The 12,992-nt window shown below is 40.5% G+C and overlaps 1 protein-coding gene across 3 annotated transcripts in view; it reads right to left on the reverse strand.

The window, feature by feature from the left end:
• dock11 (dedicator of cytokinesis 11) overlaps positions 1 to 12,992 on the reverse strand; it is a 65,047-nt gene that overhangs the window by 24,984 nt on the left and 27,071 nt on the right. For 2 of the 3 annotated variants that reach the window (XM_037112302.1, XM_037112304.1), the window contains exons 17-34: positions 12,686 to 12,870; positions 12,486 to 12,551; positions 10,219 to 10,311; positions 8,222 to 8,345; positions 7,868 to 7,980; positions 7,481 to 7,564; positions 7,281 to 7,370; positions 6,124 to 6,245; positions 5,956 to 6,025; positions 5,674 to 5,799; positions 5,318 to 5,389; positions 4,733 to 4,879; positions 4,375 to 4,458; positions 3,533 to 3,644; positions 3,106 to 3,144; positions 1,969 to 2,150; positions 898 to 1,011; positions 4 to 73 (exon numbers count right to left, since the gene is read on the reverse strand). In XM_037112302.1, coding sequence (XP_036968197.1) covers positions 4 to 73; positions 898 to 1,011; positions 1,969 to 2,150; positions 3,106 to 3,144; positions 3,533 to 3,644; positions 4,375 to 4,458; positions 4,733 to 4,879; positions 5,318 to 5,389; positions 5,674 to 5,799; positions 5,956 to 6,025; positions 6,124 to 6,245; positions 7,281 to 7,370; positions 7,481 to 7,564; positions 7,868 to 7,980; positions 8,222 to 8,345; positions 10,219 to 10,311; positions 12,486 to 12,551; positions 12,686 to 12,870 — 1,893 coding nt within the window. The remainder of the gene's footprint in view (positions 1 to 3; positions 74 to 897; positions 1,012 to 1,968; positions 2,151 to 3,105; positions 3,145 to 3,532; positions 3,645 to 4,374; positions 4,459 to 4,732; positions 4,880 to 5,317; positions 5,390 to 5,673; positions 5,800 to 5,955; positions 6,026 to 6,123; positions 6,246 to 7,280; positions 7,371 to 7,480; positions 7,565 to 7,867; positions 7,981 to 8,221; positions 8,346 to 10,218; positions 10,312 to 12,485; positions 12,552 to 12,685; positions 12,871 to 12,992) is intronic. The other variant, XM_037112303.1, reaches the window with a different exon arrangement.

A 12,992-nucleotide genomic window follows, 5' to 3' on the forward strand; every position in this document is an offset into this window, starting at 1 on the left:
TACCATGGTCTATTGCAGTGCTGACTCTCCTGTTGTCTGTTGATACGGTTGATATCAGGTCATCTCTGGAGCCCTTGACAACCACAGGGTGAAAGAGGAGGAAACTGTTTTACTGTTCAGATATAAACTTTTACATACAGAACACATGCTTTAAGTTTTTGTCAAGTAAACTGGAGGAAACTTTATGACAAAGTCCAATATACAGGCTCAATATACAGACTTTACAGCTACTCTCTCAGACAGATAGCATTTGAAGTGTGCATTACATCTAAGCTGTCAGTGTGAACTTCTCTCAAAGTATTTGGAACACTGTCTTGTGTTTTTCTTGTTTAAATTTCCCTTTTATATTAAGAAAAGTACAATGTTTCACCCCAGGGTGAAAGATTTCTCTATTTGAATAAAGGCTCCTGCTGACCCTAATGAAGCATCAATTTGCACTTTTATAATCTTTACAGTTTTCTTAATGTAATAAACAAGACAGAAGGGAGTACATAAGCAGTGTTTGCATCAGAAAAGGGTAAAGGGTCTGACTAAAAGATGGATGATGCATGGTGATATAACTGGATAGATGTGACATTTACATGATGAAAAAGGTTTGCTTTTCCCAACTTAAAGGTGAACATCTTCACACAAGATGGTGCAGGACGTCCTCTGAGACCTGGTTTTGGCAAAATAATGATTTTTTTCCCTCTGTATTGTATTCTCTTGGTTCTCTAAGTATCTCACTTTAAATGTATGTGTATGATGCTCCAAGGATATCAGACTATCTTATGTTTCTTTCATTGTATATCTGTTTGTACAACCAGAGGATATCATTTCAATGCATTTGAAAATGAAAAATTCAAAAAAGAATAAAGAAATCAGAAACAAAGCCCACTGTGTTCAGGTGGGACTCACATTGAGGCCAAGTCCGGGGCTGGAGGTATATGGCTGGGCGGAGAGCTGCTTCAAGTTCTGGTAGAGCAGTTCAAAAAGTGGTAGGTAGAGCAAACAGATTCTGGCCTGCTGGTTCTGAAACATTCAAAAAGGACTAGATGAGCTTTTTTGATAACAAACACAATAAGGAAACATGTGTCTGAGTACAGAGTGTGTGTGAGTGACATGACATGAAGTTACAGACGTAGACATATTGACTACACATGTGATGAGGGAAAACTATTGTACGTTCATAATGAAACACACCCTTGTTGCCTTCCCCTTCACATACTACTCGAAAGCCATCTGTCCCCAGCAGCAATCAACAATGCCTGCCGCACTCTAAACACATACTTGTTTGCATAACAGATGTTACTATCTCGTATCTTGGGGGAGTGAACACACCGTTAAACTGTGTCAAACCTGTCTTACATTATGCTTTAACTCTTTGCATGTAAAATTAATGTTCTGATTTCAGCGGTCTGCACTGTGAGGAATGCAGCATAGAAAAACAAAATAACGCATAAAATGTAAAATAACTTTATAACTTTATGTAAAATAACTTTTACCTCCATAGAAAAGACAATCTGGTCAAAATCTGACCTTGTTTGATGGTGAATTAGTCTAGAGCCACAATGATTCATTGATTAATCTTGTGAAAGAAAATCAAATGTCAACTATTTGGATAACCTGTTTCCCTTTTTGTCCTTTTTCAAGCAAAAATCTCAAACACCTGCTGGTTTCTGCTTCTGCGTATTTGCTATATCTTTGTAATTTATAAAACAAGAAAAAAAAGAGTCTTTAGGTTTGTATTTCAGGATATTGTGCTAAGCATTTTTCACAATTTTTGGACATTTTAAGGACTCAATTTGATCATTTAATAATCCTTTTTAGGATACCTTCTGTAAATCACAGATGTACGTTACACCACCACTGTTAATGTTGTATATCATTCTAGAATTATGCCAAACAATGACTCTTTGTTCCACCCTCACTCCTGTTGCAGAATTTCCCCCTTTCTGTTAGAGTCCTCTTCCTCCCGCCCTCCCTCACCTTGTACGCTGTGTAGCGGTCGTCCATGGCGTGCTTAATAAGGAGGTTCTTGAGAACGCTCACAGCCAGTTGTCGGACCTCGGGCCCTTGCTGCAGGGCCTCTGCCAGTTCTCTCAGCAGCAGACCCACCAGGAAGTGGTTACGGCAGTATTCCTCTGTCAGGCTGAACTCCAGACTCTGCTCTGTGGTTGGGCCAAACAGGAAGTGTCAGTACATTAAATATTGTCATTTGGGACACTCAAATTGAAGTACTGACTCGGAGACAATCTGATAACTAGTCTTGTGTTTGTTGTTAAAGCTGTAGCTCCTTAGCACTTCTTGTACAGAGGATCTCTGAAAAATTAAGAATACATGAGCTGTTGAATGACTAATAGTTGCAGGTCTTTATGTGTAGTTCAGTAAATGTATTTAAAACAAACTAACTGTGAAAAATGGTAACATTCAAATCGTTCAAAGTGCAATCAAATATGCAACAGAATCTCAACAAAACCACATGACACATTCATTCAGACACTAAAGTTTTCGCACCACAGAAAAAAGGAGGAATTAAAACAACTCCCTGCTCACACGCCTACATAAGGAAATGTATAATGTTGGAAATTATCATTGTGTTTATTCAGAGAAGTGCAATAAATCAACAGAAATCAAGAGAGAGGTTTTTGGTTTTGACACAAACAATGACGTACAGTTTTATAATAATGCTGCATTAATATTAAAACAGGCAATGCAGCCTGGAACTGAGTAAACATTATCTTCCCCAGTGACGGAGACGGACAGGCAGATGGAGAGAGAAAGAGAGGCAGACAGAGAACAGACACAAACACCAAGAGAGATCGAGAACCGTAGCGCCATGAAAGTTGTTTTGGCCTAGTGTTTACAAGTATCGAGTCAACTAAGCATTGAGAATAGAGGTCAGTTGATTCCCACAACAGCCAAGCTCCTCTCTAGAACACACAGGCCCAGGCACATGAAGGCGTTAGCCTAGCATTAGCATTGTAGTGAGTGAATGGGTGTCCTCTATGAGAAAAAAAACAGGGGAGTTGACAGGATGGCAGGTTAGTGCAGGTCAGAACAGGGAAGTGCAGGTTGATTGCAGACGGCGTTGATGTACAGTATGGTACAGTGAGCATCACCTACCTACAGGGCCAAAAAGCTCCGTCGCATACGGAATAAAATCTGACCACAAGCAAAACACAAAAAACAGAGAAGGGGGGGGGGTGTAAAAATAAAGGAAGTGGGGGTAAAAATGTAAACAATCCATGCAGCATTTCCACAGCACTTTGTGCTTCTTACATGTGGTTTATTCAGACATGTCAACAAGCGTTGGATAAACTCGTTCAGCAGGTAGAGATCAGCTAGGTGAGACCTAGCACCTTCTTATTATGAACCTGTATATATAAATGGGCCAGACAATCCGGTTAATAGAGTGGAACGGTGTGGTGGATGCAGGTCGGGACGAGGTCAGCGAGGGGTTGGGTTTGTGTGAGAGCTAGTAAGTGGTTACATGTGTGGTAGGAAGCATAATGAATTCAATGGAAGGCAGATTATGATATCAGACTCTCACCTTGTACCCTTTGCAGCTTGGTGCGCCCAAAAGCCATGGGCAGGTTAAGAGGGATGAAGTGTTCGTGGTTACACACTGCCATCAGGAAATCAAATTTCATTTCTGTCAGCACCTGTGCCAAACATACAGACATGAGCATATTCCCTGCACACACTTAGGCAAATTTTTACCAACTGCCATACGTAGATAATGTTCTCCTCATTTTTCAAATATAATCCTGAAGACAGGGCCTCTCATACAAAGCAAGCTTGTCACCTGTGGTGGTCAAATTTGTTAATCAAATGTGCTACTGATAAAGAGATAGAGGTACGGAAGGAGAAACGGTAGATGTTTATCTGTTATGTACTGATTACACAAATTTAACTTTCAGGCAGCACAACATAAGAAGACATAACATGTAACATAACTGCAAGCAGTGATGGAAAGTACTTAAGGATTTTTTTTTTCCACATTTATTTGATGAGTTTAGTAACAAGTTACTTTGCAGATCAGAGAGAAAGGAGCATTATTTTAAATTATTTAATTTTATCAGCAAACAGATTAAAAAAGTTGACAGAAAAATGAAGAAAATTGTTTCCTGAAAATGACCAGGCTACTTATTGGTTGACGAATAGTTTATTCAATTCATTTAAATATAAATATATTCTACTTTTACATGTACTTTTACATTTTAGTACACTCTATTGCCAGGAAATTACATATATCAAATACACTTAATATCCAATACTTTCTGACTTTCACTCAAGTCTTACCCTTGTATGACTTTTAGGTGCCACAATGAGTACATTTGCAGTAAATGTGAGGTTGTGTGCTGTGCTGGACTATTGAGTCCGAGTATGTACCTTGGGATCTTTGAGGCCGAAGTGACACATGTAGTGGTTGACCAGGCCGAAAGCAAAGCCTCTGTTCATGATGGTCAGGCACCTCTGAAGAAAGAAATCATGGTTAGTACACACACTGCTGAGGTATGGAAAATCCCAAGGAAAACAGAAATTTTTTTAGATTTAGTTAAGAACCCAAAAAACAGAGCAGTTATTATATCTTTTACCAAAGGTTCAAAGACATTCTAAGGTAGACTTTTAGGTAGAAAACTGAGTGACTGACTCTCATTTAACACATAAAATAGATGGAGGCCATCTGACCCCATCAAACCACCTTTGGTGAAGTCAGATAAAGTTGGTTTCATGCAGGTGTTCAGACCTTGATTAAATTGGCCAGGCTCAGGTTGATGCAGCGAGCTTCCTCTGGGATTTCCATGTGGCGGATGGTGATGTGAGGCATGACGGACAACACCAGGGACTGCAGCGCCTGGTGGAAACTGTCGGGGAAGCGCTGGGCCCGTGGCATCTGAAGAGATGATCCAGACAAATGTCAAGATAAATGGCTTAAATGGAGGTACGAATGTCAAACAGCTGCAAACATTATGAAGAAACATTACAAATATATAGATCAACTCGGAGGTATACATTTGATTTAGACTTATTACAGTTTAACTTGTCCTTAACTGCAGCACAAACAGCCATCACTTTGCTTACTGTCTGGCATTAAGACCCAGACTCATGGCATCAGAATGTGTAACATATACACAACTTAACAGCCTCCTCCTCTTTCTTGGAACGTTTGTTTAATGTGTTCTACGTTGTAACATCACTTGTGGTATAAATTTGCCAGTGAGATCCACACCAGATAAAGTCGGACAGTGACATTGGCAAACACACAGATGTGAGATGACTCAATCTGCTCAGTCTCAACTGTGTAAAGCAAGAAGAATGATCCAGTACCAACCTTCATGCGGTTGCCCTCTTGCAGGTACTGGCTCATGGACTTGGCCATGGTCTCAAAGAAGAACCAGGAGTACTATAGAAAGGGATATAAGATGACTGGGTTAAGACTCAAATGGTACTTCCCCATTCCAAACATGAATCCTTCCTAGGAAAGATAACAATGGTGATGACAGGGAGAAATGTCATCCTAAAAGTTACAGAGATAAAGTCCAATGACTAGTACACAGAACAAGCAGCAACATGCTTAACCTTTTGTGGAAGTGGTTGCATTAAAGCAAGTATGCTTCCTGCTGTTCTGATTTGGTACTACAACTCGCCTGATCCAGGAACTGTATAGAGGCGAAGAAGGCCACACACCTTAAGCAGTTTATTGCTGGTGTTGAAATCAGCAGTTTGCTTGAGGGTGGCTGTCACAGCAGTGGCAAGCACCTCATGAGTGGTCGCCGAGTTTCCTGACACAGCGTTGTTGGTCACAAACACATACTAAGAAGAGAAAGAGAACAATTCCACACACACAAGATGCACTTTAAAAGCTGAAACTGACACAAACCAAGGCTTTCGTAACTCATTCATGACACTTGAAAAGTTAATAATTATTTAGATTTTACAACTGTAGCTGGGTTTGTATTGGTCGTTTACCTTGACAAAAGAGCGCAGGTAGTGTTCTAGCCCCTCCTCATGACATCTGGACACTATATGTATGATCACACTGAACACACATAGCAGGGCACTGTTATACTGGGAGCACTTCAATCAGTATTAAACAGCAGGAACTGCAGCCACATTTTACACAGGTGATCAACTGACCGCAGAGAGTTGACAGCAATCTCATGAGCTTCTTTGGTTGCTGCTGTGAGCACCTCAAACAGCTGCATCAGCACTGTTGGTAGGAAGGTGACGATTACATGAGTCTCCATGGCATGCAGGCACTATGGGGGGAAGAAGTTGGGGAGATGTTACATCATCAATCTTTATATTCAGTTGAGAATTGAGAATGATGAGAAATGAGAAAATGCAACACGGCACCATTATCATTAACAAGACAGTTAAGCAAAGCATGGAGCAAATTAATTCCCCTGATATGTATTTCTATTTATTTGCAAATCTTTTTAAAGTTTATGTAGACGAAAAACAGCACAGGTACTAAAATTTAAACTTGAGGGACACCACAGTTGATGGGAGTTGAAGAGACTGTCCTGCAGTGTTAAAAGATTTCTGTCTATGAGCTGTCCTGCAAGTTCTTATCTACCGCCTTGAGGTTCTATGCCTCCAGTTGCCGCTCCTTAGGTATACTTCATAAATGTATCCATCACACATTTTTGTAAAATGTCATAACTGTAATTATTATATGAACTGTTGAATATTGGCCAAAAATGTGTTTTGTCAAGTGTGTCAAATTTGAAGGTATTTCCTCAAGGTGTTCCTAAAATAACACGTTCACTAGAATGGGACGGACGGACATACAACCAAAAAATATAATGCCTCACGCCATGCAGAATAAATAATAATAAACAAAAATAATAAATAGTTTTATAATAAATAAGTAATAATAAATCAACTTAATGACTGCCTTGATGAATGTTTCTGTGGAACCACAAAATAGCAACAAAAAGCTCAACTCAAATCAATTTTATTCATATAGCCTAAAATCACAATCACATTGCCCCAGTGGGCTTCAAAGTCTATACAGTGAATGACACCCTCTCTCCTTAGACCTTCGACTCGAGTGGGGAAAAACTTCCCACATGGAGAAAAAAAAGCGCTTTAGTGCAGGTGTACTGTGGATGGGAGGTCTGTTAGTGTCATAAAGAAGTATTTGGCTATAGTAAGAACCAATAAGCTCAACCACTACATAATCTCAAACTGTAGTTAGGCATTTTGAGATTATGTAGTCTGTTAAAGATCCATATCTGTAACACGACCCCTGCTCTAAAATGACTGGGCACTGCCTCACAGTATCTTACCTTCAGGTATTTGACAAGTTCGGCTGGGTTGCCCTCTGATGTCGTCCTCATCAGTTGGCAGTGCTGGAAGAATTTGTGTAGATGCAGGTCCTGGGGAGGAAACAGACCAGTCACACTGTCATCCACACACTCTCTCTTAATACCAGATAATTTAATCTGTACTATACATCTTCACATGTATTTTATGAATGGATAAATACCTGAGGATATATTGTTGATGCTACATGGGTCCTCACTTTGAACAGTGTTTTGGCATTTTCCACCCACTTGATATCTGGTTGGGACTGTAAATGTACACAAAAATGTGAGGCATTAATACCTTCAACATTTTAACAAACATGTCAGGCATTAGAAAGACAGTGTCATCATACAGTGCGAACAAAAGTGACAATTTTATATGTGGACTATTAGCTTACGGGTTAACAAACCAAAACACTGAACAATGAATCAGCATTACTATTCAATTTGATGTCAAGTCAAGTGAATATCTGTTAGCTTCTATTTTATCTTCAGCATTTTTCCTTAACCATTAGTGGGATTTGAATAGAGAAAGGGGGGACTGTTATGCTCCTCACTAAGCCTTTTACCTTCCTAGTGTCCTGACACAGGTATCCAGGAGGCAAGGTGGCTGCTACAGGTAGTTGGAGCTCCACTGACTGCATCCTCCCGTCTTTTAGCAAGGGCATCCAGGAATAACCCACTGGAACACATGACAGTAGCAGTGTTGGGCTTTTTAAGGATATATAACACACAATATAGACAAATAGTCTAAAAAGCCTACTGACGTTACTGGAACTGTTTTACTTGACTGGAAACACAGGAAAACCAATTCTCTTCAAACATCTGTTGTCATCAATATGGTTCTCTTTTCTTTTGACTAGGCTGAATTCAAGGACACATTCAAATACAGTCAAAGGCAGAGACTTTTCCAGCAGACTCACCCAGTGACTCTACTCCCTCTCTTTTCTTGCTGCTAGCCTTGCTGCTGGACTCACAGCTGATGTGGTAAAAGGTGAAGAGGATGTGATGTTTCTCATGAATATGGACCGGCAGCTCAATCTTCACCTGAGCATAGTAGAGCAGGTCAATGTTTTAAGCTCAATTTATCAATATCATTTCAGTCTTTATGCTAACACCAGAATAGAAACACATCGATACAAATAATAGATTTGATGTCGTTATGACATGGAGTAGTACTCGTAACAATATCAACAGCCTTTAATTCTAAAAGGTTTACATTATGCTTTATTGGGCCCACTGAAGAGGTTTTATCTGAGCAGAAAGTCGATTTCATCTCATGAAACACTTTTTTCCCCCCAAAACAGCCTCGAACAAGCAGTGACAGCTGGAAAGCATCAACAGCTACTGTGATTTCACCAGACTTGTGAATTAACTCTGTTTTGGATTTCAACTAAACCTAACCTAACCCGATTGATAAATCAGTTTAAATGATTTAGTCTGTGGGATGTGGACAAAACAAGATGATTTTAGGACGTCAACTTGGGCTTTGGAAAACACAGAACACTGATTTTTTGACATTTATACACCAAACAACTAATCAATGAATCAAGAAAACAATCAACAGATTAACTGACGATGAAAATGATCATTAGTTGCAGCCTCACTTCACACATGTAATGCCTTAGTTCTTTGAAGAGTGTAGCTTCATTATATTTCACATTCATTCAGGAACAGTGGTATTATTTCATATTTCTATTTGCTATTTGTTTTTGCCAGAACAATATCGGTGTAAAATTATTTGAATCCGAGGCCCTTTGTTTGCTTTGTCATCTATCGTGCACACATGGAAACTTTTGAACTTGCATCAGTCTTATGTAATAAATAAAATAGGTTTGCGTGCATAGTAAATTACAGTGTTTTTCACTCTTGTACCCATGGGACATGCTGTATAGAACGCAATATTTGTGAATCCCTTAAAAATACTTTAGCAAAAGGTAAAAATCATATTATCATCCACCAGAGGGCAATAGTAGCAAGGAAATGTATTTTACTTGCGTGTTCGTACATGCAGATTTCTCATAGGATGTGATACATACAATACTACAAAACAGATTTGCCACTAGTACAGATCTAGTGACCAACAGATTCCTGAAGAATGTCATGAATGAAGATCATGACTCTAATTTATGACACAAGCATGATTCAGTCAGTTAGTGTGTTGAAAGTTCTCTCTTGGGAAAGTTGGAAACATCCATTAGATTTTATTACAACTTTTGGTAAAAAATAATCAATCTTATACAGCGCTTAAAAAGGATTTAGAGGATTAAAAGATCATATAGCAAAGCAAAATATTTTTAGAAGATAAAGATCAGTGTTGTCCTGTTTGAGCAGAAATTCTCCATGATGTGACTGGAAGCTGAAGCATGTGGGGGTTAATCCTAGTGAGCGTGCCTCTGTGGTGTGTGTGTGTGTGTGTGTGTGTGTGTGTGTGTGTGTGTGTGTGTGCGCTTGCGCATGTGCGGGTGTATGTGAGGACTCTTTAGACCCTAATCTGTTTCATAGCAGGGCCATATGGACCCCCTCTGCTCTACTGCTCTAACAGTACTGTACCTCTTTTGTTGACCTCCTAGCTTTGTGTGTATGTGCAGTGGGCTGTGTGACTCTTTGACCAGTCTTGTGTGAGATCACAGTTCTGTCCTGAGACAGATTTATGGGATTATCTCAGAGCTGGTAGAAGAATTTGAGTAAAGACCACAGAAATAAAAATAGTGTTTGTTCATTGTCACTCCAGTTAGTTCCTCTTTATGTCTAATTCAGTTTTAATCATGTGATGAGTATCATTATTTTTTTTATGTTTGTTTAAAGTCGTATTCAACACTCAGGATTTGTCACATGCCTGTAAAACTGCTGGTCAGTGTATCTAGAGTGAAATTAACTCTGAGTGAATGAGACTGGGATAAGAAGGTGGACGTCTCACCTCGTCGTAGAACTCCGGGCTTTGATTGTGGTGCAGGACGGCTGCATAGGTGTTGCTGGTGAACAGTGAGTCTCCCGGCTTGCCGTAGATGCACTGAAAGGCAAGCAAACGCAATGGTCATCCAACTCTGGCCCTTTGATGATTGGACACAGTGGTGAGTAAGTGCTTAGAAATCTGTGATTACTGACAATATTTGGAGGAAATAATGTGTGTGTAAGCCCTTCATCACGTATCTTTGAAGCACCACCAGCTTCAACAAAGAATTGAGAAACTATAAAGAGGAACCCGAAATCATCAAAAGCGTGCCCTCTGACTACAAGAGAGGGGCCTCATCATGAATAATGATATACATTCTCAGGCCCTACAAAGCACTGTTTACCTTGTCGTAATCAAGGCGACAATATGCGCCCTTCTTTTCTGGATGTTGATGACAGAAAACCAACAATAACAGCATTATGACTTCAAATGTGATGACATACAGTAAATACCACTCTTTTCCAAATGGCAACTATAGCCATTGGTAGATGCAAATATGGTATGTTTTTTTATGAATGCACACTCATCCATTAAATAGCCAGAGCTGTTTTTTGGCAGAGCAGCAGCCACTTACCGTGGGAAATAAAATCAACCTGGATTTTCTAATGAGGGGGCAACAAAGGGAAAGGAAAGAACTCAACCTGTTCAGATGGCTGGTTGGACTTTGTAATTAGGAAGCTAACAATTGCAGTCATCTCTAATGAACAATAATGAGCAGTGCTGGCCAGAGGAAGGAATGAGCTTTGGAGCCAACTGATTGAAATTGAGAATGATAGGAGTCGGGATCAGAGTAGAAAAAAAAAAAATTGGAGCCTATGCAGGAGGAACAGAGGAGCCTGGAGGATGAGCGAGACTCAGAGAGAGAGGACAGGGTTCAGCTCTCAGCTCAGTCTGGGAAGAAGCTGGAGGTGGTGGTGTAGGAGAAGGAGGGGTGGGGGGATTACACAGATTTCTGCAAAGATCTGTTGTTGGAGATCACGAGGTACAGTAGGTCTGCAGGTGGTGCATGGTGTGTGTAGCGCCATGGAAAAACAACCCATTCAGGAAGCCCTTACGGCACCAAAGGGGGCTGATGGGACTCCTGATTACCTGACTCAGGATGAGGGTTGAGGTGTGGCTTCAAGGAGCTGCCTAGGATGCTATCAGTCAGCGACAATGTCCTGTTCATACATGTAATTTACCATTCTATGCTACTGGCTAATCACACATGGGCTCATGAGTGTAGGTTTGACTAGTCAAAAAGCTTCATGACTGAGAAAACAGTTAAGAGGCAGGAGAAATCAATGCATTTTCAATTCACAGACTCTGGGACATCCCATATCCTTAATTTTTCACATTCCTGTTCATAAAGCTTTAAAAGAACTCCCTCCCAGATTTGAGTCTCTAAATCCCAGAACCTCCCTGATTAAAATCTCCTGAGAAGTGTGCTGCTGGCTCCTGATAACTGTTTGTAAATAACATCCTCGCTTGCTGTACTTCTAGCATTGTCTGTGTCCAGACAGACTAATCTACAGTATCGGAGATATACTTTGCAAGACTGCACGCTGATCTCTCTGGACTGTCTCGATCGAGAGCATCAAGTGTAAATGTTTTGGCGGTTCAAGCTGAAGTATTTCTGTTTTCCTCCGTCTTTCTGGAAAAGTGAAAAGGAAAACAATCCGCGGTGCTTTGATGACTTGTTTCCACCCACATATATTTGACATGTGAGGCCAGAGAGAAACAGTGAAGAAGAGGAGAGAAGAGAAGAGAAGAGAAGAGAAGAGAAGAGAAGAGAAGAGAAGAGAAGAGAAGAGAAGAGAAGAGAAGAGAAGAGAAGAGAGTGATCATTCATTATCTCCTCCTGCCAGCTATAATAACTGGCTTCAGGGAGCTTTTCCTCTCTCCCTTCCCTGGCCCCTCAGCTGCACCCTGACTTCCACTTTGTAAAAGCAATAAAAAGTATAATTTATCATGTGCTATGCTGTTGTAAAGCTCTGCTGCTGATCAAATCTATTTTTGGACATTTATGACATTATCGTTATCATTGTCTTTATTGTGAAAATCTCAGTCTAGACACATTGGCCCTAAAACTCTGTCATACTCTATCCGATCACCAGCCCTGATTCAAAGATAATATATACCCTCAGGGAAGTGACATGTGAATTCACTCCGCCATCACAAAGTTAGACGTGTGTATTACTAGGATGTGCAGTAGCTTACGCACCAAAATATCTACAGTTCAAACAACTCACCTTTAAAGGGGCTCCACCTTCGTCATCTGAATCTCGGAATTGGATGCAAACTGCAATGTTTCGAGCCTGGCGTGGAGGAAATATTATATCACTCATTCAATGCACACAGCGAAGCAAATAATAAATAAGTGACCAACTGAGTCAAAGCACCGATATTTTCAATATTCATTCCCATCATCACTGCTCTTAACTCCACACACCTTGGTGAAGGTCTTCTGGTTGTCGTATTTGAGCTGACAGGGGTAGATGTAGAGCTGGTTCTTGTAGGTGGTGAAGGGGTAGTTGTACTTGGCCTCCTCTGGGAGAAACTCCTCAACCTCCACCGACACCCGCTCACAGCCGTCCTCGAAGGGCTTGGCAGGAATGTAAGAGGAAGTGACCGTATCTGTAGGATGGGAGCAGGCGAGTTATGGGACCAAAGTGCCACTGAAGTGGTCCTGTTTCTGGTGCCGTCCCAAAGACTCAACCTAAGGTCATCCAGTGTATTTGTGAGATAATTAACTGGTG

Source organism: Acanthopagrus latus, chromosome 10, assembly GCF_904848185.1.
Source record: "Acanthopagrus latus isolate v.2019 chromosome 10, fAcaLat1.1, whole genome shotgun sequence".
Classification (NCBI taxonomy): domain Eukaryota; kingdom Metazoa; phylum Chordata; class Actinopteri; order Spariformes; family Sparidae; genus Acanthopagrus; species Acanthopagrus latus.